The sequence below is a fragment of the Rhynchophorus ferrugineus genome, unplaced genomic scaffold (assembly GCF_030347505.1).
Source record: "Rhynchophorus ferrugineus isolate W39M unplaced genomic scaffold, kcgeb_rfMv2 rfM3, whole genome shotgun sequence".
NCBI lineage: Eukaryota > Metazoa > Arthropoda > Insecta > Coleoptera > Curculionidae > Rhynchophorus > Rhynchophorus ferrugineus.
Window position 1 is genome coordinate 63,421,487 of NW_027472582.1, and position 27,784 is coordinate 63,449,270.

A 27,784-nucleotide genomic window follows, 5' to 3' on the forward strand; every position below is an offset into this window, starting at 1 on the left:
ACTTAATCAACTTAACAATTTGAACACACGTGAGTTGCTTTCAAAAACAAATTAATTCTATTACGAGTTATTTGAATTTCTTAATTATATTAATGTACATACCTGTACATTTACTCGAGTAAGTTACATATATTTGTTTTTAAATTTATTTTAATATTGAAAGTAACTAGGTAGTGTGAAGTTATTTTCTGAAAATTTTGTTTATAATTTAATGTCTTATGATTGCCAACTACTTATATGTCAACCATTACATTACTTTCTGACCGAGTTTTGTGCTTGTAAAACAAGATCATCTTCTCAAAAATAAAAAAAGGCCGGCATGTAGAGAGATAGCGAAATACGTTTAAGGAAAAATTGACATATTATGCCGAAAATCTTTCTTCAACGGATATAAAATAAAACCGTTTCCCGAATTGATTTGTCCCATCCCGTTTTTGGGTGATAAAGCAATTTCTATCTGCCATTCATTTTTTGCTATTTTTATCCAGTTAATGGGGCAAAGAATCGAAAATAATATTTTCGGAAAACGTCCGCGTACAATGTTTAATGGCCAATATTGTCGATTCCATAGTCGTTTTATTGAAATCGTTAGAATGGAACAAACTAAAGTAATAACACGGTATTTGGGCTGTTAAACATTTTTAGAATATATATTGAGGGTCGTTATTTTTGTAGAAAATTTTATAAAATTAAGTTATTATTATTTTAACTAGCTAGGTTTTATAGAGACTGGTTTAAGTAGATTACTGTCCAGTAAAAATCACTTTTTATCGAGTTTGGTTACTCATTCACACGAGATGGTTGCTCTCAATGCAGAAATCACAAATACATATTAGGAATATTCCTCTAGAGAGAATCAAGTTAGTTAATTGGGCCAGACATTTTGAACTTTTTACATTTTGTTTTTTTGAAATTCTTATTCTATTTATAAATGATATTTTTTAAGTTAAGATGTTAAACCATACAGTTATATAGATGATAAAATGTTTTATGTCTATTCCTTATGAATGTATTTTTATATAAAAACTTAGTTTTGTATTAGTAAATCATGAATAAAATAAATATTTAGAAGCATTATTATTGTTTCATATTATATCAGTACATAGATCCTACTCATTACGTGTTTATTTATGATTGATGATTGCAAGTTAAGCATAGTAAAATTTTGACGACGAGCTCATTGGACGATTGAAGTGATTTGTTCATTCTGTCGGAATTCTACTCCAAATGGAACTCTCTATTAGAAGGATTTTCTATGAATTAAACACTTTAATTATAATAGTTCTTAATTCTTATATTAATTTCAGATTGTGCTAAAAATGTAGTTATGTGTAACCTTGTATCGGGTTTAATATAATATTTACCTAATTTAATTGTTTAATAACCTAAAGGAATTATATTCAATCTCAAAGCTACTTATCTACAAATTTAAATAATGTATGTCTTTAATTTTATATAGAATATAGATATATTGTTTACGCTGCTTATTAATAATATTGTTGAATATTTGACGAGAATACAAACATTACATTATATCGCCAAATAACGAATAAGGTGGGGAATCAAAAATAGCATATATGCCGGCTTGGTAGCGCAGTGGTGAAGGCGACAGAACGGTCCACCTTCTGTTGCGATAGTCGCGAGTTCGAATCTTACTGGGGCATAGTCGTAAATTTATGTTTGCGACTGTTAGTAATGGTCCTAGGCAAAAGGGTAAAATCAGACAAGGAAAATGATCCCAGTCACGCCTGTAACTAGGCTAGGTAAGACCGGATGTCTTCTGGGATGATTTCTAAGTTGGTCACTCGCCAGTCGGTAGGCTTAATGCTGAGGACCGTGGTTTAGAGACCACGTTAAACTGTAGGTCTAGTCCAGATAAACCCCTTGTTAGTAAAAGGGGATTTTAAAATATATATAAAAAGCATATTATTATATATTTCTATCTGCTGAATATTATAAAAAAAATAAACATTATCTATCATCTCTGGTTTTAGATATGTATAGATTAAATTTTATATTTCTTATATATTACAATTCTACTTTCAAATTTGTTTTTCGATATTGACACGTATTTACGTTAGTGCTAAACACAAACAATGTAGCTATGGTATTTGAGGACTATCAATTTCTCATCATATCTTTGTTGTTATTGGTATGAACTCTTTTATATTGGGGGTGTTAATTGCAAAAAATTGTTACATCAACACGTGTCTATAACATAATAATAAATACTTAATAAAAAGTATAAAAATATTAATATGACATGTGGAGATGGCTGATTGGTTATTATCTAATTAAACATTCAATATGAACATAGCCAGTTTAACTTAAACTTTAAAACATTACAGATTTATTTATAATTAGAATATAACATATGAGAGTCATAAAGAGTAACGATTGTATTAATGAAGTGTATTTATGAGCAATAAACCAGTCATATCGATCAGTTTGTTTCCAGGGTACTAGTAGGGAGTTATGATTATATACCAATATTTTATAGCACGAGTAAATAGTCTATAATCAAAGTAAAGTTATGACGCTTAAAATAGACCACCCATTAATCTGTCTACTTTTATAAAGTTTTGAAATGTAATATTATTTAAGTATAATTTAGTACAACATACCTTAATTGTAATAAACATATATTTTATGTATGTGGTTATATGTGAATATGAACCTTCTATATAGATTTTCAATTAGTTATTCTTACTTTTAATGGATATTCATACTTTCAAATTTAACATATTTTATTCTGAACTATTCAAGAGTCAACCCATTTTGCTAAGAAGATAAAATGCTAGTTGAAATGAGCAAAAGGTACGGCATGCGCAACATAAATAGTACCAAGCTGATTCCTTCAATTTCCGATGATGTTAACATTGTCTGCCTTATTAGTATTTTAAGTTATAGTTATCTTAGTATACCAATTTGTATAAAAATGGTTCTTCTTCTGTCGTTGAAGTGAACGATTAATCGCATTTGATTTTTATTTCATATGTGACCTAATATCCTTGGTTTGAAACGAATTATAATGTTTTCAAACGTATGGAACATGTTGTGTAATCACTTAATAATTATTTAGCAACTTCAGCTTGCATTTAGTGCCTATTAAATTAAATTGGCTTAAACATTTAATAGTACAAAATGTTATTATATGTTTCTCAAGTAATTATGTGTAGAGAGCTAATAACTAATTGTTGTTTAATTTTATTCAGAAGTCTTATAAATGTGACTCGATGTTGAAATGGAATACAAGCTGTTTAGCTGTTGTGTTGAGAGGAATTAATGATTTTTAGTTCCATCTCTGCTATTAAGTATGGAATATAACATCGTTAAAATTTTACAATAAATCTGTCATATTGGGTTTGAGAGATGGTCTTAATTATGTTGAGGTTAAAGGATTGAGGCAGAAGAAGACAGTCATATCTACCACCGAAGTAAAAGCTGAATCACTCAAGATTCAGGAGATATTACATCTATAAGGTGGTATTTATAGAAGAGAGGGAATATTAAAGTCAGGGCTAAAATCAGCCTCTTTTGAACTCCTATCTTGTTAACCCTTCTATATGACTTTGCAAATTCTGCGATAATTAGTGCACAATTGAGCAACAAATTTATGGACGTAGACTACACTCATTTATATATATATATATATATATATATATATATATATATATATATATATATATATATATATATATATATATTATATATATATATATATATGCATATATATGCATATATATATATATATATATATATATATATATATATATATGCATATATATGCATATATATATATATATATATATATATATATATATATATATATGCATATATATGCATATACATATATATATATATATATATATATATATATATATATATATATATATATATAGAAAGTAATGTAGTAGTTGACATATAAGTAATTAGCAATCATAAGACTTTAAAATTTTCAAAAAATAATTCACACTTCAATGTTAAAATGAATTTAAAAACAAACATATGTAACTTACTCGAATAAATGTACATGTATGTACATTAATATAATTAAGAAATTCATATAACTCGTAATAGAATTAATTTGTTTTTAAAATCAACTCACGTGTGTTCTAATTGTTAAGTTGATTAAGTGTAAGAAATTATAACAAAAATATCATAAAATATTAAGCTGTGAGTAAAATGTCCAAAATCATCATAAAATTTATTATCAAATATATTTAACTAGATCAAGGATTGAAGCAAACTAAACCACTAAACGAACTTGTTTAAGTAGACTACAGGGACATGTTTATCGAATACAAACTGAACAAATTCGTTAAAAACTTCTGTGGCGAACTCTACTTTTGGGTAGTTACAGAGAACAACTCCGAATTAAGATCATTGAAAGTTATTTAAAAAATGGTAGACTAAAATTGTTTAATTCCAGAACAACATCATTTCAACGTGCTGCTTTATTGAGTAATATGCCATGGTGTTCTGACATTAGTGAATAATAAACAGCAGACTAAACAGATGCCGCCAAAAACACCACATGTTGCCAATATACAAGTTTTATACGTCCTAGCTTTTATAACATATAATCTTAGTCAATATTATGGAAATTAATAACGAAATATTGTGAAGTAAGAAGTATATAATATATTATTGGAAATATGGACTTATTTATAAAAGTTCTCGTAAAACTTTTTTAGAAATAAACTTTTCAGCACTAACATGCTCCGTGTAATATTTCTAGAAAAAATTATTTATATATTGTTTCATATATTCGGAAAAAAACTCCATTATTCGTCCTTTGTTTGCCATTGTGAATACTGAAAAGGTTTTATAATTAAGGACCTTCAAATCGCAAATAATAGGTAGGCCGAGCGTTCTTTTCAACAAAAATGAAAACTTTTCCTTTGTTTCAGGGACAAAATTTGGAATCGATCGTTATTTTTTCAATTAAATCTTAACGAATAAAAAAAAACCAATGACTTTTTTTCGTTGTATTTTCTGGCTTAATCTTGAAAATGAGATGTACTTGTTTTTGGTACTTAATGAAATCATGTGAAGCTTTTCTTTTGTAATTGTTAAAATATCTTGTACAATATCATTTAGTTTTGTCGTAAGTAAACTAATATGTAGTAAATTAATTGCTAGCAATTATTAAGAGAACTTAATGGTTTTTCTATACGATACTGATGTTAATACTAGTTTTGTTGATTTAGTTTGTTGATTAAACATTATATCTTACCAGGAAAATTAGTATTGTCCCATTAATAATATTCAATGTGTCTCTCCTACACATCTCCAAATAAAGACCCCAATTCCTTACTGTTTTGAACTATTAATGGTACATTAAGAGATAAAGAGAAAAACGTATTCAAGTTCAAAAGAAAATAGTGCTGTTTCATGAAGACAGCGCTTTAGTTTCTGAAAATATTGGTCAAATTGAACGAATTGGGGTTTTGCATAACTTTTGCCGCCTACAGTATAGTCCTGTTCTGACTCTCATTAGTATTGGCTGTTTGTAGATCTCTAAAGAATGCTCCAGCCAAAGAAGTTTGGCTCAAATGAAGACGTAATTGTTCGCTAAGTATTGTAAGTCATTCTATGGAAAAATGGAGAATGTTTGGAGAAAGTTTTAAGGTTTAAATTATGTTTGGACAGGAGGACAATATTTGATTTATTTTATATTTTTAATACAAAAATATATTCTAGTAATCTCTTTATTGCTATGTGTATACTTACTGAAATGCAAAAAAAATAATTTTCAGCTCTTATTTACATCTAATTATATAGTTAATTAAACTATTCAATCTAAATAATAATTAGAAAAGTAAACTCTATAAAATAGTAGAGGCTTTAACGTAATTGCAGCTACGTTTTAAAATACTATTAAAATAAGATTAAAAAAGACATTAACAAAGTAACTAATTAAGAAAATGATGATACACAACATACATCATTGTGCGTATTTACTGTGAAAAATTAATAAGTATTATGTTCTGCCATATTAACATTTCGTCGTTTTTTTACCTTTTTGGGGTGTGCTTACTGCTCAGTTAATATTAACTAATTATTTAACTCTTTGAAAAATTACTTTTTCACAGAGGTTTCTTGTTGTTAATTTAAAATATTATTTTAAATATATTAACTTCACCTATTCATAAGGTTATTATTTTGTTTTACACTTTCCTTTGTTTAGATATTGTTTAGATAATTAAAATACGATTTTCTGTCATTGAGAACAATGGTGGACATTTCGTTGTATATTAAATATCTATATAACTATACGTTTCTTTATTGATAATCGAAGTGCACCAATAGTATAGTAAATAATGTTTGTAAATAATAAAATCCAAGGGTTGCTAGGCTACATCCAATGTTTTCAATTAGAAGTTTAAATTTTTTAACCTTCTTCACAACGTTTTGTCATTTATGCACAAATTATACTATTTACAGTAACTGGATATAAGTAATTTACAGAATTTTGTCTCGGTGTAACAATGGATTAATCTCACAATATTTTTTGCGAAGATATTTTATTATATGCGAAGTGGATTATCAAGACTATTGAGCCCCATCATTGGCCACCATAAAATGTTGGTATAACGAATTCAATCGTGACTGCAGTCAAATCAGGGCGAAAGTCGTGAAGATTGTCCAAAATCACTTGTTGGGTCAGACGACACTGTTACTGAGCGCAAAATGATGTAGCAAGGTCGACACATGACTTACCATGATATTAAGTCATTTTTGGCCATTAGTATGACGAACGTCCATAAGATATTGCATGAGCATTTAGCGGTTAAAAGGATTTTTCCACGTTGGATCCTGCATAATTAGACAAAAGTTCAAAAAGTTTCTCGTATCAATTGATGCAAATATATTGTCAAGAGTTACAATTGCGGTAGATCAATAGTTAGGCACAACATCTACACCAGTGAAGAGTCTTGCATTTATACATACGAGGCCCATACAAATCAATAATTTAACGTATGGTTTTTTCAAGACATATCAAAACTAAGAAAAGCGATTAGTGCGTGAAGCACTTTAAAAAAATGTTTGTTTCTTCAGAATAACTGGACATGTAGCAATAATCTGAAAAAGAATCGGCAACAGAAGATAATTATTTATTAAGACAATGTGAGCTCTTGCAAATCGGCTTAAACAATCACCAATTTGACTATTGAGTTGATCAAGAAGTCGAATTGATGGTTCTTCCTCCGTATATCCCTGATTTGGCACTCAAATGACCTTTTTTATTTGTCACATATTAAGAATAAATTGGATGGCCAACATTTTTCGGCGCCTGTAGAATCAGAGTGGAAAAAGAAAAAGTTGTATTGGTCATCATGGAGAATACTACGAAAAACAATAAAAGAAATTTCGTTAATAAATTACTTTATTTTCATTATTAGACTCAAAATATAAATAGTAATTATTGTTTTGTAATTAACTCGATAAAAAGATTACTCAAAAACGAATTTATAAAGTAATACGATATACAGTTATATATGATATATGATATATAGTATAATTAAACAAAGTAACACGAGAATTTCTGGATATAAATAAATTACCACTAAAAGTATTTAAAAATCTGAATGAAATGAGATGAAAGTTTATTAATCTTATATAACGAAGTTGCTTATATCATAAAGAAATAATTTCCTTGAAACTTATGAAACATCTTAACTTTTTCTGTCGCAACTATAGATTTTATAAATAAAGTAAATCTGTAACATTTCCTGGAAATATCATCTTTATTTTTAACATCTTAAATACGAGACAAATTTTTTTATACCATTTGTTTTTCGCCCCATGTATATATATAAATAATGAACATTGCAAGAGACATATCTGTTATCATTTTTTAACAATTTCATACTAAATATATGCCTAATGGTGACAATGAAACATATAAATGGTTTAAAACTGCCACGAACAATAAATTAACCGCATAAAATAAATATACATTTATAAAAGAAATGGTTACTGCCGCAATAGGTTCGCATTTTCCATCTGTTCGGCCAAGATAAATGGCTCGAATAAATAAAGGAGTAACGCCAAACATTTTTTGTGAATGGCCCATTCACACGTGAGTGCGTTCCTCGTTTGTTTTATCGCATTTCGATGCGTGAAAGTAAATAAAAATGGATGCGTGCTGAACGGGGAATGCTGTGCTCTCTTTCAGATAACTGATGATTTATGTTGAGCAAATCATCATACAATTTAAACATTTAAGTTTTATGACTAACTGATACTTAATATTATGATATATTATAAATATATTTAATTATACAGTATTGTAAAGGCAAAATTACATTCCAATTTAATTTAAAAAATATTGTTAAAAAATTTTGCGTAATTTTTCATTTTGAATGAAACGTAGGTCTAATACTATTATTCTATTAGAAACAAAAGCTAAGGAGCATTTTGAGCATGGCATTTAGGCACATAGTACTAAGTATTCTAAAAGAATTATCTAGAGTTACCAAACCACATTTTCAAACGTATCAAAAGTATCTAATACTAAAGTAAAAAAATGGTCGTACTTGGTTTTCAAATTGTTGCATTTTACTCAGATATATTTAATATTAACGTAACGTGCAGTTTATTTCCAGGATTACTAAGTTGTGATATAAGTCAACCTTTCTAAAAAGTTTAAAATAACACTTTTCAAATTTTTTAAAATTTTATAATATTTTTATATTTTACAAAAAATCCTGACGTTCTAAAACATTTAACCTATTATTTCCATTTTCAGCACACCAAAATACGTATAAAGTATTAGAAAATACTCAAATACTTTTTTTATGTAGAATTATGCTGTTAGCGTTTTATGATATGCATCGTAAGTTACTTATTTAAGACAATTGGTACAACATAGGCTAAAGTACAAGACTTTTAAAAATTTTCTCGAATTATTAAAAAGTGCCATAATTATCTCCGTTACATTTTGTAAGAAAGTTGACATAAATACCTCCAGTTTCCTTATTATAAATCACATATTCATTATTCACCTCATAAATTAAGTCCATGATTTGAATACTAAAGTTTTAACTTTACAGTAGAACCATCTATGTCGACAACTTAAAACAATTAAAACACAAAAGTTCGAGTTAGTTTAAAGTTTGATTATAAATTTCTCCGCCATAATAAGTCATATCCTGCTTATAGTAGTGTAATTATTGTAAAAGTTGTTTCGTTAGTCATAAATCTTTCTGCAATCGTTTTAAACAGCTAACCATTATTCAATTTAAAAATATCAACAATATTAAATTATCATTCTTTATAATATTGCAGAATATGATTCACCTTTCGTTAAAATTTAGAATAACTGTAATTAATAATATTATGTTGAAATTAGCAGAAAATACTCAAATGGTATTTTGTTGTTGTAGAATTCTGCTATTAGCGTTTATTATGCGAATATATATTTATTTAAGACAACTGGTACTACATAGCCCCAAATAAAATATTTTTGAAATTTTTTTCGAATTATTAAAAAAGCTCACAATTATCTCCATTTTATTGAAAAAAAATATATAAATACCTCCAGTTTCCTTATTATAAATCGCATATTCGTTATTCACCTCATAAATTAAGTCCCTGATTTGAATATTAAAGTTTTAACTTTACAGTAGAATCATCTCTGTCGGCAACTTAAAACAATTAAAACACACAAGTTCGAGTTAGTTTAAAGTTTGATTATAAATTTCTCCGCCATAATAAATCATATCCTGCTTATACTAGTGTAATTATTGTAAAAGTTGTTTCGTCAGCCATAAATCTTTCCAGCTCATAGCCCGGCTATAATTTGGAAGCGAAAGAAAATTAGATTACTTTAACCGAAACTGGAATCGTTTTAAACAGCTAACTCTTATTCAATTTAAAAATATCTACAATATTAAATTATCATTATTCATAATGTTGCACAATATGATACACCTTTTGTTAAAAATTAGAGTAACTAATTAATAATACTATTGTTATTTTATTTTTTTTTATTTAATATATTCTGTCTGTTGCAGTTGCAATTTAATTTAGAAGTTAATAACCGAAGCCCTTTCTCTGAATTTTCTCTTCCTCCATTAGTTTGGCAAGGCTTTATTTAATGAAAGTTCTACATAGTTTTGTTTAAGTTTGTAAACGTTTATGGTGCAAAGTGTTAGCTTAGCAACTAAACGATATTATTAAAGTTCTTCATGGCCTTTCGGCAATTACTTAATTAATCTTGGGCATACAATGTGTTGGAGGATTCCAGTTGTTTTTTTCTATTCAGCTTTGATACATCTAATAATGGAAACGCACTTTTCTTTAAATAAAATAAAATGTTTTAATACAAGAGGAAGATTTGATAAGATGTTGACAATTTCTTACATTAATCACTGTACATACTGTCCTGTATGTACTGTTTTATTACCGATATAATTTTCATCATAATTTTTCATGCGAATATCACCAAAACCACCATTTGATGATTAAATTTAATTTAGTTTGAAAGCTTTAAGGACACTGGGAGGTGTGTGTATAATGGTTCCGTATTTGGAATGAAACAATGGTACAAAAATACAAAGCAGGTGAGACTCTACCACAATAATCCTGAAATTGTTTGGTTTCTATCAATTGGATAAAAATATTTCTAAAGAATACAAATATATTGTAAGATATATTATAATTTCTTAAAATAACGTAACTCCTTACCTAGTTTAGAACCATAATTAGAATCAGTGATTTAGTGTACAAATTAATTGTGAACTGTGTGAATAAATACTAACTATTATACTATTATGTATAATTGTCAAATGAATTCTATGAATTGTGTGAATAGGTACACAGTTTATTCTCCAGATTTGGCTTCTCTTGACTTTTGGTGGTCAAATTCTCAAATTTCGTTGAAAGTTATGGTTATTAATCGGACAAAAACAAATTATGTCCTCAAATTTTACAAAAACAACTTTGTTTTTTTATTTTAGAGTATTCCTTGTATCAAGTGGAGTTCATTTGGACTATCCTTTGTGCTGGGTTCTAGGTTTTGAAATACAAGCGATGTTTTTGTATTTGTTATTTATATTGTAATAACGAAACAAGATCAATATGTTAGAATGAACTATTATTTCTATGGATACTGTAAACGTACTATAACAACGTAAATAAATTTGACTAAATATTAATAAAGGTTGGGAAGCTCCATCTTTAGAAATATAAGGTAGTCACATGACTGATCTAGACTATTTTCAAAGAATAAGTGTTTCAGAAAAATAGTGTGTAGATTCTGCAGAATGATCTATTAAAATCGAAGAAAGCTCAAATTTATTAATATATTACCTACCTACTTGCATGGAAGAATATGGAATCTGTTAATAGGTTTCATTTATCAGGAGTGAGAAATGTATAACAGTGTACTATTACAGTGTACACATTAATTGTGAACTGTGTGAATAAATGCTAACTATTATACTATTATGTATAATTGTCAAATGAATTCTATGAATTGTGTGAATAGGTACACAGTTTATTCTCCAGATTTGGCTTCTCTTGACTTTTGGTGGTCAAATTCTCAAATTTCGTTGAAAGTTATGGTTATTAATCGGACAAAAACAAATTATGTCCTCAAATTTTACAAAAACAACTTTGTTTTTTTATTTTAGAGTATTCCTTGTATCAAGTGGAGTTCATTTGGACTATCCTTTGTGCTGGGTTCTAGGTTTTGAAATACAAGCGATGTTTTTGTATTTGTTATTTATATTGTAATAACGAAACAAGATCAATATGTTAGAATGAACTATTATTTCTATGGATACTGTAAACGTACTATAACAACGTAAATAATTTTGACTAAATATTAATAAAGGTTGGGAAGCTCCATCTTTAGAAATATAAGGTAGTCACATGACTGATCTAGACTATTTTCAAAGAATAAGTGTTTCAGAAAAATAGTGTGTAGATTCTGCAGAATGATCTATTAAAATCGAAGAAAGCTCAAATTTATTAATATATTACCTACCTACTTGCATGGAAGAATATGGAATCTGTTAATCAGTTTCATTTATCAGGAGTGAGAAATGTATAACAGTGTACTATTACCTACCTACTTGCATGGTAGAATGTGGAATCTATCAATAGGTTTCATTTATCTGGAGTGAGAAATGTATAATAGTGTTGGTATGCAGCATGAATTTCTAATTAGCATAATAGAAGGATTTAAATTCATTGTAACATATAACTAGATGATAACATTCCAAATTGAATAGAATTTAATATACGACATAACTGCTTACTTAGTGGTTTTAAATAATGGGTTCTGATACGAAAATTTCTCAATTGTTTCTTATTTTGCTCTAGGATTCATTTAGATATTATTTGAATTTATCCGTCCTTTCGTTGTTTTATTTGATGTTGTTTCTCATGTTGAGGAGGGCATTTTTTATTATTTGTTATCTTGACTTCTCATACCTATTGTTTCTTTTATTGCTAAACAATATTCTATATTGTACTGCTGTTTTTTATATACCTCACTCATTGCATTTTATTAGATATTTCTAAGATATTTATTACAAGAATAACACCTACATATCAACCTTTCCAAGCCCAATCTGGGAGTACTAATAGTAAAACTACACGTGCTAAAATATCAAAGCACTCCGGATTGAATTTAAAAGTTACAGTTGTTTTAACATAACAGTTTTTGTTGAAAGGCATTTAGCGACAAGTCGATGAAAATTATGGTCAAATTCAACTAATTGTTCTGTCGCCCACCGTTTAGTCAAGATCTTGCCTTTAGTGACTAATAGATTTAGTGATTGACAGACCCTAAAGGAATATTGTAGGAAAAGAGATTTTCGTGAATTGAAAAAAATTGTCTGTTGAAGCAACTTTTAAAAGAAAATCGTTCTACGAAAATGGTTTAGAGGCAAACATTAGAGGATAATTGGAGTGAATTCATAGCATACTTCGAGAAAAGTATCTTGTTGAGTAAAGTTGATTTTTACCTAAAAGTTATTGTTTTATTAAGTACTTTCGGGAGGTTATCTATTTTTGTGACAGTTTTATAAAAATCTTGAAAATTTGTATATTTTTATGCTTACATTTTTCTTCTTTCTTCTCGGTACAATTATACAGTATTTTCTGTTGAAATGTGTTACATATTTAAGCCACTGGTTAAATTTTTCATTAATTTTATTATGTCTATATTGACATTTATTATATTTTGTCTCGTATTGTACGTTTTGTCTACATTAATAGACTCTGTCTCGAGCTTTTTTTAGGATCTAGAGAGTTGTAGTTAAACAGAAACAGACAGAGTGAGAACAGGATATTTATGAAGGCGCAGGGTACCGTATCATATAACATCTTGAAATTGCTTTTCGGCTTCTAAATTTAATTGACAGTTACCTTATTTCGGCGATGTTATTGGCTGCGCATCCATTTCCTTTCCTTTTGTTTTTATTTCATTTACTGTCGATAAAACACATTGTCGGGAGTATTTCTTTTTCTGTTGCTCTCGTTTAGAAATTGAATTTATCCACTGCCAAGTATACACTCCGAGTTGTGTCACATTTGCTAAGTAAAAAAAGCAATATTTTTTTATGGAATGTCTCGACGTTTTATGCCGTGTAGTTTCATTTTCTTTTTTTTTTCTTTATGTGGGTATCAACTAGAATACTATTGAAAATATAGTGGGAAATGTATTTGTAATATATGTGTCAATGATTTTGTATACTATCAGTTGCTATTTGAATCACATGAAAAAATGTAATTTTTTATTTTGCATATATCACATCCCTATACATATACACAGGTACCACTAAAAACTCAATGTGGAGATGGAATATCAACATTTACCACAAAATTAGATCATTGGTAAGCATTTATTATCTACATAACAGGTCAATTGAAAAGTCCCCGGCCTAACATCATAAGTTATGTTTTTTATTCAACATAATTCCCTTCAAGGGTGATACACTGATTATAGCGACCCTCCAACTTTTTGATACCATTTTTGTAGTACGATTTGTCCTTTGCTTCAAAATAGGCCTTAGTTTCGGCGATCACCTCATCATTCGACAAAAATTTCTTCCCAGCGAGCATTCTTTTGTGATCCGAGAAAAGGAAATCGTCGCTGGAGGGCACATCTGAGGAATACGTTCGATAGGAAGCAATTCGAAGCCCAATTCATAGATTTTTTCTATCGTTTTCACTGACTTGTGACACGTTGCATTGCCTTGGTGAAGCAGCACTTTCTTTTACTTGAAATGCGGCCATTTTTCCGCGATTTCGTCCTTCAAACGGTCTAATAATGCTACGTGATAGCTGTTGTTGATGGTAATTCTTATTTCAAGGTAGTCAATGAAAATTATCCCATGCGCATCCCAAAATACAAACGTCATAACTTTGCCAGTCGACTGTTGCGTTTTCCCGCACTTTGGAGCGGGTTCATCCTGTGCAGTTCACTCGGATGACTGTCGATTGGACTTCGAAGTGAAATGATGGAGTCATACATATCGACTCAAAAACTGGGGATTATTACGCTTGATTATCTTCAAACACTGCTCCGAATCATCACCTCGTTGTTGCTTTTGGACAAAAGTGATCTCGCGCGGCAACCACTTTGCACAGAGCTTTCTCATACCCAAATATTCGTGAATGATATGATGTACACGTTCAGTTAATATCTTTGGAGTGTCTGCTATTTCATTCTGTTTCAACTTACGGTCATTCAAAATTATTTTGTGGATTTTTTAAATGTTTTCTTCGTTAACAACCTCTTTTGCCAAGTGCCCATTTTACCAAGTCTAAATTTAGCATACCAATCCTTGATGGTTGATACTCGTGGGGCAGTGTACAGAAACTCAGCATCAAGCCAAGTTTTTGCTTCAACTGTATTCTTCCCTTCAAAAAGCAATATTCTATCAACACGTGAAATTCCTTTTTATCCATTTTTTTTTACATAACAAAAGTTGCTTCACTCAAAATGCTATAATCCAGACTAATGATCTGACAGCTGTCAAATTTATACATGCATCTTTTGAGGGTTAGGTCTAACTAACAAACACATGGATTTCATTTTAGTAGAGCCATCTTTGTGTCAGGCCGGGGACTTGTCAATTGACCTGTTATACTGCAATCACTAAACATGTTTGAGATTTACCCCTACATGACTTTAAGTATATATTGTGGAGGGTGTCATTATATTAATTCTTCCTTAATGAACAAGACTGAATTTATATTTGACTCCTTGTATTGCACTTTCTCAATTTGTTTTTCTCAAAGTTGAATATAACTAACAGACTACCTTAAATACAATTTTGTTTCGCTGAAGAATAGTAACTCCACAAATGTTTAATGAAAGTTACCTTGTAGTAGGGACTTGGATAAAAGATTTGCTTGTAATTTTTACAAGCTTCAGTTTTTTTACTCTGTTTACATTTATATTTACTTCAGATTGTTTAGTATTAGCACTAATGTTGGTGGTTATTCTGTGATTGTAGAAGAGGGTAGTGATTACCATTTTTAAGATCGTTTAATCTGACTGGAATAGTTGAATCAAAAATAAACACTGAAGGTGCAGTACTATAGAATATAATTATAAACTAATTCAGAAGCTTCAATTCATAATAGAGTTTTTACTGTTAATATTTTTAAAGCGAGTACATAGCAATATTAAATTTAATTTAATTAAATAATCGTCTTCTCAATTGGATTATACAGGTCTGCCAAGAAAGATTTCTAATGCTCAGCCACAAAATTATTAATTTGTCGTAAGACCACACGTTTCTTGATAATTCGGGGAGCTATTCTAAAGTAGTCGTTAAAAAACCATTTGTGATACAAATTTTTGCATCTAATATATATTCAGTGAAACACATTAAAAGCTTTTCTTTTTCCCAGTGAAGCTCCTCTTTGTAAATTTTTCTCTGTAGCGTTCAGCAGTAGTATGATATCTTTCTCTGTTTACATTTATATTTACTTCAGATTGTTTAGTATTAGCACAAATGTTGGTGGTTATTCTGTGATTGTAGAAGAGGGCGGTGATTACCATTTTTAAGATCGTTTAATCTGACTGGAATAGTTGAATCAAAAATAAACACTGAAGGTGCAGTACTATAGAATATAATTATAAACTAATTCAGAAGCTTCAATTCATAATAAAGTTTTTACTGTTAATATTTTTAAATATATAGTGACTTCATTTCTTGAATGCCCGATAATATTTAATATCGTAAATTAATAAAAACGAAACCAATGAATTTATAATATCAAAAATAATTGCAGTATTTAGTTATATATGATATTTAGAGTTACAATTCAAGTCAATTTTTAGTTCTATTTCTTTGTATTATTCTATATATAATTCTGAGTTTTAAAAAAATTATGGAAATAAATAAAGGGAACCAAGAAGATATCAGGTAATATTAAGTGCGATAAGATGTATTTAACATTAATGTCATTTCATCATTATTTTATTGTTGTTTAATCTTTAACAAAATATGAGCGGGACAATATTATTTACGAGAGAAATAAAATACAATCTCTAAATCTTAAGCGCATTTTAATAACGTTATTAGCTTGCTATATCACTGATTAAGATATTTCGCTGCTTGTGCAATATGATTTACATTATACTATTTGTGATAAGGATCATATCTGACATGAAGGCCATAATTTCTTTTATTACCATTATGAACGATTGAGACGCGTGTCTGTAGTTAACGTTGTGAATTTTTTTTTTCATTATTCGTTGCTTTATATGCTTATTATCTACTTTATTCATTATAATGTGAGTATCGATTTACTCTAGTTTTTACCTATATAGTTGAACGAGACTACAAAATATATTAATATACAAATCATTTAATGATAAGATTATAAAAGAAAACTGCGTGAAAATTGTGTGATTTATGGGTGCCTGATATAGTACTGCCAATTTTTAAAAATATAAACTGTTCTGTAAATTTAATTTATTTCTGTAAGTTATTTTGTAGGTTCGTGCTTATGAATACTTTTAATATAAATGGTTAGTATGTAAATTAAACTCTATGTTTCCAATTAAAATTTGTCCTATAAACATATGGAATCATAAACAATTATATTAAAACTTTAAGAAATCAAGGTCGGTTTCACCAGCAGTGTTAAAAATTGTTATAAATTGAAGATACTATATCTACTAATCGAACGAATCGAAAATTATATACTTGATGGAAGGCATATGTTAAGAAGAGTCACTTGGATTTATTGCTGGATTCTGATCCACTTTATCTTTGATCAACAAATATCTTTTTTTATAAAGAAGATTAGACAAATGATATTGAATTAATCAAATTGCATTCACGTAACAGTGACATCTATAGGCATCTAAAAGTTGAGACTTTTTCAGCGATTTCAGAAAAAAATACTTTAGTATCGGGTGGATGTAATGTCTAGAATTATAAAACTTAGGTTTAATTAATTTAATTAGACAACTAACTAAACACATAAAATGGATCAAATTGTTCAAATTGGTTGTGTCCAAAACGACCCAGAAGAAAGAATTATTTTAGTACAACTTTTAATATTTTATCGAGAAATCAAGGAAGTTCTGTAGTAAAATAATTTTTGTAGGACATATTAGTAGTAATCAATATAAAAAATTGTTTATTTTCGCCTGCAACAATATTTCTGATAATTAATAAAATTGCCATCTATGAAATAATAACTGTCACTTGCAAATTTCCCAGGTCTAAATTTGAATGCAAAGTATTAGTATAAAAATGGAATTAGTACAATAATGATAAAATGTTATCAAAGACAATAGTTCAATTATTTCAGTTTAAATGTTCTTTAGCAAGTTTTTTTATATTTATATATTTTGTCGTCAACCCTATATATATTTTTTTGTACAATTTTCTTTAAATGGCACTTATCAATGCAAAAGCATATATTTATTAAATATTGACTGGCACAATATAATTCAGACAATGCCACCCCGTCAACGTACACCACAATAGAAGAATAAATAAGGATTTCGATGTTTTTGACAGCCTTCAGTTTCATCAATCTTTTCGCCACAGAAATGGCCAGCTTGTCGATGACACCCTAGCGAGAGTTTTTCTGTGACCGCAAATTCACCATGGCGTGTCGGACACACCTAATCAATCATTTTTCCGTTGTCAATGTTGAATGGCAAAATAGCGGAAAATTTTGATATGCCTTATTATTCCGAGACAAAAATAGAGTTATTAACTTTAAGTTGTGTTTGTTAATGATAGCCTGAGTTTTGGAATATAATTATACAATGGTATGTGTTGTACAATGTAAATAATCTCAGTGACTTTGAATTTGAAGTAGATTTTATATATTTAGAAGAAAATTATATCATGTTGTCTTGGTTAAAAAGTAATTTGGTTTTTGTTTCGCGAAATAATACTGATTTCTTATAGATAAAAAAATAAATATGTCCAAAACGTATGGTTGAGAATGACTGAGCAGTTATTATTATGTTATATCCAGGTAAACTATAACAAAGGTGAAAAAAAAAAGAAAATTCTAGAATGTTTTTATATGAAAACCATAAAATATATGCTGTAGAAGGATAAAATTAGAGACAAAATATATGAAATAAATAAGAACAATTTATGAGTATATGAGGGAAACGAAGTAATAATTTGGAATTATATTAAGAACCAGATTTACTTTCCTATATAGACATCTTCTAAAATAATTGAGGGAACCGCTCTTACAATACTTTACAGTTAGGATCTTGATGCGTCAGTGAATGATATAGATGCGTATAATTTAGATAATTTTCTATTAAATATACTAGTGGAATGTATAATGTATTTTAATTGATTGGTTCATATTTCTTAAGAAATGAAATTATTAATATCAAAATGTGTATCATATGCTCAAAAATTATGTATCAATAAAATAATCATTCCTAGAAAGTTTAACATTGAAATGTGTAAGTTTAATTTTATTTGACTTCTTAAAACTCATATTATTCGTTATTATATTCAAATATTTTTATCTATATCGCATATATTTATTAGATAACAAACATATATGACTAGATACTCACGGTTAATTTTTGTTTTCGGTCTTCTGATTGCTCTGGAATTGTTTCTTGTAAACCGTCCACATTTTTGGTCCGAATGAGCTTGCTGAAAAGAACTAGACCGTCTCTGCGTAAGGCTTCGCGGTCTGCAGGTAAATTTGGTATAACTCCCATCTTCATCCTAAAACAAACAGTAATAATACGTTTATAATTGAGTATATGAACGTACACTACACTTTAAAGCATTTTCATTAATAATTTCAATACTGCATCAATTTAGCAACTTAAAAAGTGTTTCTTTTATTTAAATATTCCGGATTCCGGGATTCAGATGTTATGAAGATGTAAAAAAATGTAACCGGGTGTTTACTACATCGCTATGATAAAAGGATTAGGATTCAATACAATAAATAATTTCAACAAGAGAATATCTCGGTATGGGTTATGATAACTTAATTTTATTTCCAAGTCTCTGAACAAAATAAGTTTCTGATTGAGAAGCGGCAATTATGTAACAGGAGCATTATCCATCTGTTGCTTTTAAATCCTCTTTTCTTTTCCCAGACATTACCGTGAAAGTTGCAACGAAGACAACAAAGAGCAATTTCCTTAGGGAATTAAATTTAAATTTAATTTTCCCCGTCAAGGAAAATTGTTATACGCTACTAGTTTATAGTTGTAGCAAGATTCTTTTGTTTTGGAGTAAATGGTTGTTTTGAACGTAAAGTTGTTATTTCCCATCTTAATATTTTACTTTAACATAGACATATACAGGCACACACACCTAGAGAAATCAGCATTGTATTATTTTCATCGGCATGTATTTTATGTCCTGAATTCTTATTATGAAATTAAGAAATTGTTCATTAAATATATTGGTCAGAATATTTTCTCATTTTCGTTAGTATCGTTTCTTATCGTAAACTATCGTTTTTTGATACTTTTCCTACAGCAGTATTCGAAATATAATAGATATTTTGTTATCGATATTATAGACATATTGGAATTTTTTCAACAAATTTAGCATGCAAAACGTCATTTTGTTCTGTTTGAGCTTCGATAATTTCTTCGATAATTCATATATTGATCATGAACTGATGCTCATTGCTTGCAACTTAATTGATTCAGAAAAAAGTTTTTTACTTTTAAATGATTTATTTCTAGCAGATATAATATATTTTTAAGAAATAGCGAGTACATAGCAATATTATAAATAATCGTCTTCTCAATTGGATTATACAGGTCTGCTAAGAAAGATTTCTAATACTCATACTAATAAAAAAGTAGTCGTATGATATCTTTCAGATACTCCATTTTTCTTCATATATTCTGTTCATCTCTTCAATGTCCTAGTAAAATCGTTAAACTTGCTTTTTATTCAGATTCAAATTTTTTGTAAATTAGTCGAGGTGGAATTGAATAAAATGATTTTTTTTAGATTCATTAGGAAATTATTTGATATTTGTTTATAGTTAGGGTTTTTGTGATTGCATACAAATTTCTCTATGACCCCCGTAGAAGCAATCGGATTTTACAAATATGTGATAGTCGTGATGAATTGCGACTGTAATGACTGGTTTTACGAAAACACCTTCACTCACCCTTATTTCTGATTATATTTGAAGCAATTTCCTTCTTTGAGAAGTGATGTTACAAATTGCTTCATCAATACCAACTTTATGTGCAGAGGTGGTAAAATAACTTTATGTCAAGGTAGCAATAATACTTGGAAGACTTGCTTAAAAACAATCGAATTTTACAAATATGTAACAGTTCTCGTGAGTTGCAACTCTAATGACTGGTTTTACTGAAACACCTTCACTCACCCTTATTTTTGATTATATTTGAATCAATTTTCTTCTTTGAGAAGTGATGTTACAAATTGCTTCATCAATACCAACTTTACGTGCAGAGGTGGTAAAATAACTTTATGTCAAGGTAGCAATATCACTTGGAGGACTTCTTTAAAAGCAATAGAATTTTACAAATATGTGATAGTTGTGGTGAGTTGCGACTCTAATGACTAGTTTTACGAAAACACCTTCACTCACCATTATTTCTGATTCTATTTGAAGCAATTTCCTTCTTTGAGAAGTGATGTTACAAACTGCCTCGCCAATACCAACTTTATGTGCAGAGATAGTAAAATAACTTTATGTCAAGGCAGCAATATCACTTGGACTTCCTTAAAAGCAATCGAATTTTATGAATATGTAATAGTTGTGGTGAGTTGCGACTCTAATGACTGGTTTTACTGAAACACCTTCACTCACCCTTATTTCTGATTATATTTGAAGCAGTTTCCTTTTTTGAGAAGTGATGTTACAAATTGCTTCATCAATACCAACTTTATGTGCAGAGGTGGTAAAATAATTTTATATCAAGGTAGCAATGTTTCTTGGAGGACTTTATTCGCTAACTTTAAGCTCTATCGGTGGACAACTCTATTTGATTCAGTGATTTGCTTAGTTTTTGTTGCACTATAGACACAAGAAGGAAGAACATTTAATAAACTCAGCTTGTTGTCCGAGTCTTGAGCTTCTATATGGTTACTTTGAGGTGTACGGAATGGCCCCAAGGAGACGGTAGATATTAAAATTCTCTTAAGGCTCCTTCTTGATAAGCCGATAAAAATCGGTCCTCCGGTCGGAAAAAGGTCCTGTATGTTTTTTCATATTATTTTCATTTTACGCTGAAAAAAAATCAAAATGCATAGAAATCAGTTGAAGACCTGTCTTATTTATTATCATCTACTCACTTTGAATTTAATATTATCATTAGCTTTGGAGGTATTATAAACATTTTATATTTTATTGATCAGTTATAATATCGACATCTATTTAAACGTTTAGTTATGTTAGCGTTTGTATAGTTTGTCTTATTTCATATAACTAATTTTGGAGGTCTGGAGACCAATTAAAACTGCGTTAATTCAAATGAAAGTGGAATAGAATAGAGGGCAAAAGTTAACAAAAATCGATTCTCTCAATGTGTGTCCTCAATCGATATAACGAGAAAGTCCGTTGGGCCAAACTCGAAATTGAATAAAACTAGTCCGACTATCTCAATCCCTTTGTTTCTGACGACATTGGAAATGCAGGGACTGGTGCCAAATTCTAAAATTAGAAAATTACCTATTTATTCCTCGCGAGCTTTTTGTTTGTTTTTGTCGAAACCGAAGCCTTCGATGGATAATTTATAAATCTACATCAAAACCGTCGTTTGCTTTAGGAATACATTTTCTATGGCTTTGATGATTTATTGTATTTTCTGTAGGTCATATATAACTCGGTTTTATAAAAGAATAATATTATTTTATAGCTTAAAAATCGATAAAAAGGGCATATATATTCGAACCGAAAAATCTTATATAGGTATAATCGAAAAGTTTATATTGCAAATTTCTACTGAAATCATTCATTACTGGATGTACGGGTATAGTTTGGAAACTATTAGGTAGGCACATGTTTATAGAATATATTAGGTGGGTAATTTAGAATTAAGCGCCTCTAGAATTTTTTGCTTTTAAAAGTAAAAAAAATAACAATTTTTATCCACTAATCATTGTTTTATTAAGATGAGATGGTGAAAACTTAAATGGATCAATCGACCAAGTGTATAGACTAACAGCGGTTGTTGAAAAGGCATTTGAAGCAAAGACATACTACACTCTAATATTCCTGGACGTCTCACAAAATATTGACCTGGTATTGCATTTAGGATTAGTAGGTTGGTTTATCAGTCGATCATAAAAAATATGGACCTATGAGGTGTAAATATGGGGTTGCACTAAAACTCTAATCAACTAGTAATCCATACAACAAAAGGTTCTACAATTAATTACCAATGCTTACGTAAGAGCTGCACGACGACCTTGAATTCAAATAGATACACGAAGTGATCACCGTGGAAGCAGTATAGCTGCTCGACAAGTCGTAAGAAATTGGAAGATGGAAGCGAATCAAACCACACCAACTTGTTTAATACAAGTATAACAGAACAGTAGTAATGAATTAACTGTAAATTAAGATTGAAGTAAGCATATCTAATGCAAGATGTAATGATAAAAAAAAGGGATGATATCTATAGTCTAATCTATATCTATAGTATAATATCTATAGTAGAATCAAAATATAATTGTAGACGTATGATGAGGAGTTAAACTTAATAAAACTATTATAGATAGCTTTTATAAATAACAAATTATTTCCTTAAACACATAGTTTCATGACTCTTCATGGTTTTCCTAGTTTGTCATTCATTTCATGCATCATTTCCATCCCCTAAACTTCAATTACTTTCGATTTTTATACGTAGATACTTAAATCCATTTACTTGTTCTATTTTAACATCCCCAATAAGGATATTTATTACCTTTGGCTCTTCCCTCACCACGAATTTTATTTTGTTTTTATTTATTATCATTTTGCATTCCCTTAACATCATAATCCATCTGTTTAAGATTTTCTGTAGGTGTTTTAGCTTCTCAGTTGTTTCTATTACATCGTCTGCAAAAGCTCCTTCCCCCTTAATATTATAAACAGGGTTGGGCTTTTATCTTGCCTTAGTCCTTCTTGGGTTTTGAAGGTTTCTGATTTCATGTTGTCTACAACGACGGCATTGATATTTATTCTGTATATTTTTTCAATTATTCTAACAATATTCTAATTTACAATTCTTTATTCTAATATAATCCATAAGGTTTCTCTTCTTACTCTGTCAAATGCCTTTTCCAAATCAACAAGCTTGTTTTTCTTGGGTTGTACTTGATTCCACTGTTTGCCTTATACTAAAAATATGGTGTTGTACATACTTCTTCGATTTCGGAATTCATTTTGCCATTCTGTTATTGGTTATTTTCTAAATTAATTTTAAAGGAATTAAAACAGATAGTTTTAGTATATTTGTAATCAACTTAATGTTGCAGGCTTCACTTTTTTGTATGTCATTTCGTTAAATGAACAAAAATTATATCAGTACATTGAAAATTCTTTGGAATTTTTTCGTCTTTTCATACTCTGTTGAAAATTTTCACTAATAATTTAGTAGTTGTTTGACTATGTAAAAGTACATACCGTTCTTCAATTTTTGTCAGTATGCCCTTTATTGTTGGTAGGTATGTTTTTTCGTATATTGTTTCTTGTGTTTATTATATATCCATTTTTATCTTTAGTATTTATAATCTAAGAAAAAATTTTCTGTTTATATATAATGGTTATTTATAATTCAAAATAATTTATAATTATAACAGCGTACCTAATATATAACAACAATGTTTGAAAGATCTATATAAACTCGTAAAATGTCAAGCTGCTCTCGTTATTAACTCTAATTATCACTTTTATTTAAATACGTTAATACTCTGTTGTTCTGTTTGCCATGTTTCCGTTGAGGTATTTGCCCTAATTCGTTCGTAGGATTAAATTAAATGGAACTGATCGCTCTTAAGCGACAAAGATACATTTAAGAACATCCCAGATTACTGCTTTAAGATAAATACACGAACGTTCCTCTGTAAGGGTAAAATAACTTGAAAAATGCCAAGGGTGAAAAAATACGTCCCGAAAAGAACAAAGTTCATGGTGGGGAATCCCTAACCGGACACATTAAGATACCGAGAAGACGATTTTTTTTTATCCCTTGTTGGATCAGTGCTTCTTCTGGTTTTTGGTAAAAAGAAGTCATTATATCTTTTGTTTTATTTTAATTGATGATCGTTATTTTTCAAGGAAAACGGGTTTTATATAGATAATTGAATTTCTAGAGGCAAATTGGTTGATTGTTTAAAATATACTATTAAAAATATCGAGGCAATAATATTTATACAAAAGTCGAAGATTTCATTTTATATTCCAGGATTATGTTAAATTGGTCATTTGATAAATAAAATTTGTGACTAGATTAAAGTTTATAGTTATAGGGAACTTTGATGTTTTAGATAGTTATGTGTGTTGATACTTGATATATTTTTAATTCTTACTCACATTTACCTGTCTTGTCTATAATTTTATTTTAAACCTTTTTAAAAAAAATTTTTTTTCGAGTAATTGAAGGTATGAACATAGAGAAATATACTACACTGTGGTTGATAAAAAAACTACTTGGCTTATTATTCTGGTTAACAATGGTGTTATCTAACTATTGTGTTGATAGGATCCCATTATCAGCAAGTTCAGCACATTATTGATTGTAAAATTGTAATATCTTTAAGCATTAGTAGGGTTAGTATACATTCACTATTTTAAGATCATTTGATTGCCAAGGTTGATTATGCCCCATTTGATTAACATTGATATTAAAATCATCCTGAGGTACACAGAAATTCGATTTCATAAGTTCTAAGATGTCACTTCATGGTCTTTATTTAATGAATATTATCAGATTTAAATCAAATCAGAAGATTACAATTGTGAACTATATTCCTTGAGTGGCATCGGAGTCATTGGATATTTTTCTATCTATAATAGAATTAGAATCGTTTATTTTAATGGAATTCAAATTAGAGCCCTTTGTGTTTTAATCTCACAATATTTAACATATTTAATGAGTTAATATTTCTTACATGTAACGATGTGAAACCTATTCTGTCGTGAGTACCTCACATACTCATATAGTAACCTAGTGAATATGTAACCCGCACAATAAAAGATTATTACATTTTCTTGTATATTATTATTATATTTAAAAACCTTGCCCCATTAACAAATTTACAAATTGACCCTCTAACATTAATAGACCTTTTGAGGTTTTCATAATCTATGTTCCAAAAAATAGGTACTTTCCTTGAGTTTTTTGAGATTTAAAACTAAATTATTTGTGTTAATGATCTTAACAGTAGAAAAACACTTGTAAGGAGGAGTTTTAGAGACGAAAATATTCCCACATCTAGTACTAATGGAAACAAGTAAAAATCAGATTAAAGTTCTTGTATATTAAATGTGACTAGTGCCTTGTCAACACAACAACTAAAATTGACCACAATTTAATGTTTTATATTTCTTAAGAACATGTAATATTCCATTAATGTAATGGAAAAGCTAGAAACGTTGTTATAAAAAATAAAAGTAGTATTAAGAAAAGATGAATTAAAGTATAAAATGCTTCAATATATAACTTCATCGCTAGATTTTACTCCCTATGACTTTTCATCAAAGCGTAGGAGTCTTTTGAAAAGTGACTACAGTGACTGTAATTGGAGGGCCCGTAGTTGGGGAATTGAAATTGATCAAAATTATTTTGTCAAATAAACTCATTTTTATAACTTGAATTGGTTATAAATATTTTTTTTTCATTTTTGTTTCTGGGATATTTCCGTTTAATTTCCTCCAACTTATTGGTTGTTCCATAATAGCACATGAACGACTTTTCGATTCAGAAAATAATCACTGTGCCATATATAGTACTTATATAATATAAGTATTCGAAAGTTTATCGATTTTAGTTATGGGAAAATATACTTTGAAGCTATTCATTTCTTTAGTCCTAATTGGTACATATAACCGGACATATCTTCTTTTAAGCAGTGAAGCGTGTGAAGTGGAAAATAAGTAATATTTTTAGCGGGCATATATGTTATTTCTATTGTCTGTAACAATAAATCATTTAAATCGAATAAAGGGTGGGGCATGTATGTTTAATTTTTAAATTAGTTTTATTTTAAGAGTTGCAATTTTTGTTATCTCGGCCTGACATTACGGCATTTTATTATATTAAATGTATTGTTATTATATTTATATAGTTATTATATATATCTTCAGTTCTTGCTTTCTTTTTTTCTACTTTTGATTACACCAGCTGGCCTGGTTTTTTGAACGTGGTAGCACTAGTTTCCAAGATGTTAGTAAAGGCTGCGTATTGTCTTTAAATTCTTAAATCGTCTTCTAAATTTCTAAATTTTTTCGATCTCAGTAGCTTCTGTTATGATTTTTAGATTTATGCGTCACATTAGTAGCTATTGTTTTTGTTTTCTTAAAATCAATCCTGTGTAAAATTATTCTTGCATGTTGTGCATGAAATAAAGCTTTTTTAATATTTATTGCCTACATTGCGATATTTCTCACCTCGTACTCCTATCCCCTTATTTGCTTGTCCTTTTTTTTGTATATTCCTTGGTGCTCGAGCTCCACCTTGGTTTTTGGAATAGATAGAATATTTTTGTCGGTGTTAAAAATTGTTGAAACCTTTTTATTATGTGTTAGCGTCATATTGTCTCAACAAATTGATTGTATTGAATTTGTACAACACTGAGAAATACTGAAAAACCATTACATAGGTTCTTATCACAACATAAAACAAATAGAACTGACAGATATGAGAAAAAAAATCAGATATATTTGTTGGACAGTCTTTAAAGATGCTAGGTGTTCACATATTATCTATATATTAATAACGATATATATTGAGTTAAGTCGATATTGATATATTAGTCTAAAAACCTTAACAGTAACTTTGCCTTTTTTATGTAGACAGTTCTTGCTCTGAGCTATGATAGTCACTGCATTTGAAAAAAAATACACCCAGAAGACACGTTCGTGGCCGCAATTGGTAAGTTACTCATTGCCACTTTAAACAAATTGTATCATCTTGTATGCATCTTATACATCATTTTATCATGCATAATACATCTTGTGTCTCTTCCAAAGTTTCGAGGGCGTTTACTTTTAGTCTAGTAAGTTTAAAAACAAGCTCATCATCATTGTCGTTTTAAGAGATTTTTTGTGTTTCCACCTTTATCTTTAGCCTCTAACCATGTGGATG

The 27,784-nt window shown here is 29.0% G+C and overlaps 1 protein-coding gene across 1 annotated transcript in view; it reads right to left on the reverse strand.

Annotated features, from left to right (window-relative positions):
- LOC143193160 (solute carrier family 7 member 14) overlaps positions 1 to 27,784 on the reverse strand; it is a 166,937-nt gene that overhangs the window by 77,800 nt on the left and 61,353 nt on the right. Inside the window, exon 2 of the mRNA XM_076399171.1 lies at positions 19,052 to 19,208. Within this exon, the coding sequence (XP_076255286.1) occupies positions 19,052 to 19,207 (156 nt within the window). The 5' untranslated portion in view covers position 19,208. The remainder of the gene's footprint in view (positions 1 to 19,051; positions 19,209 to 27,784) is intronic.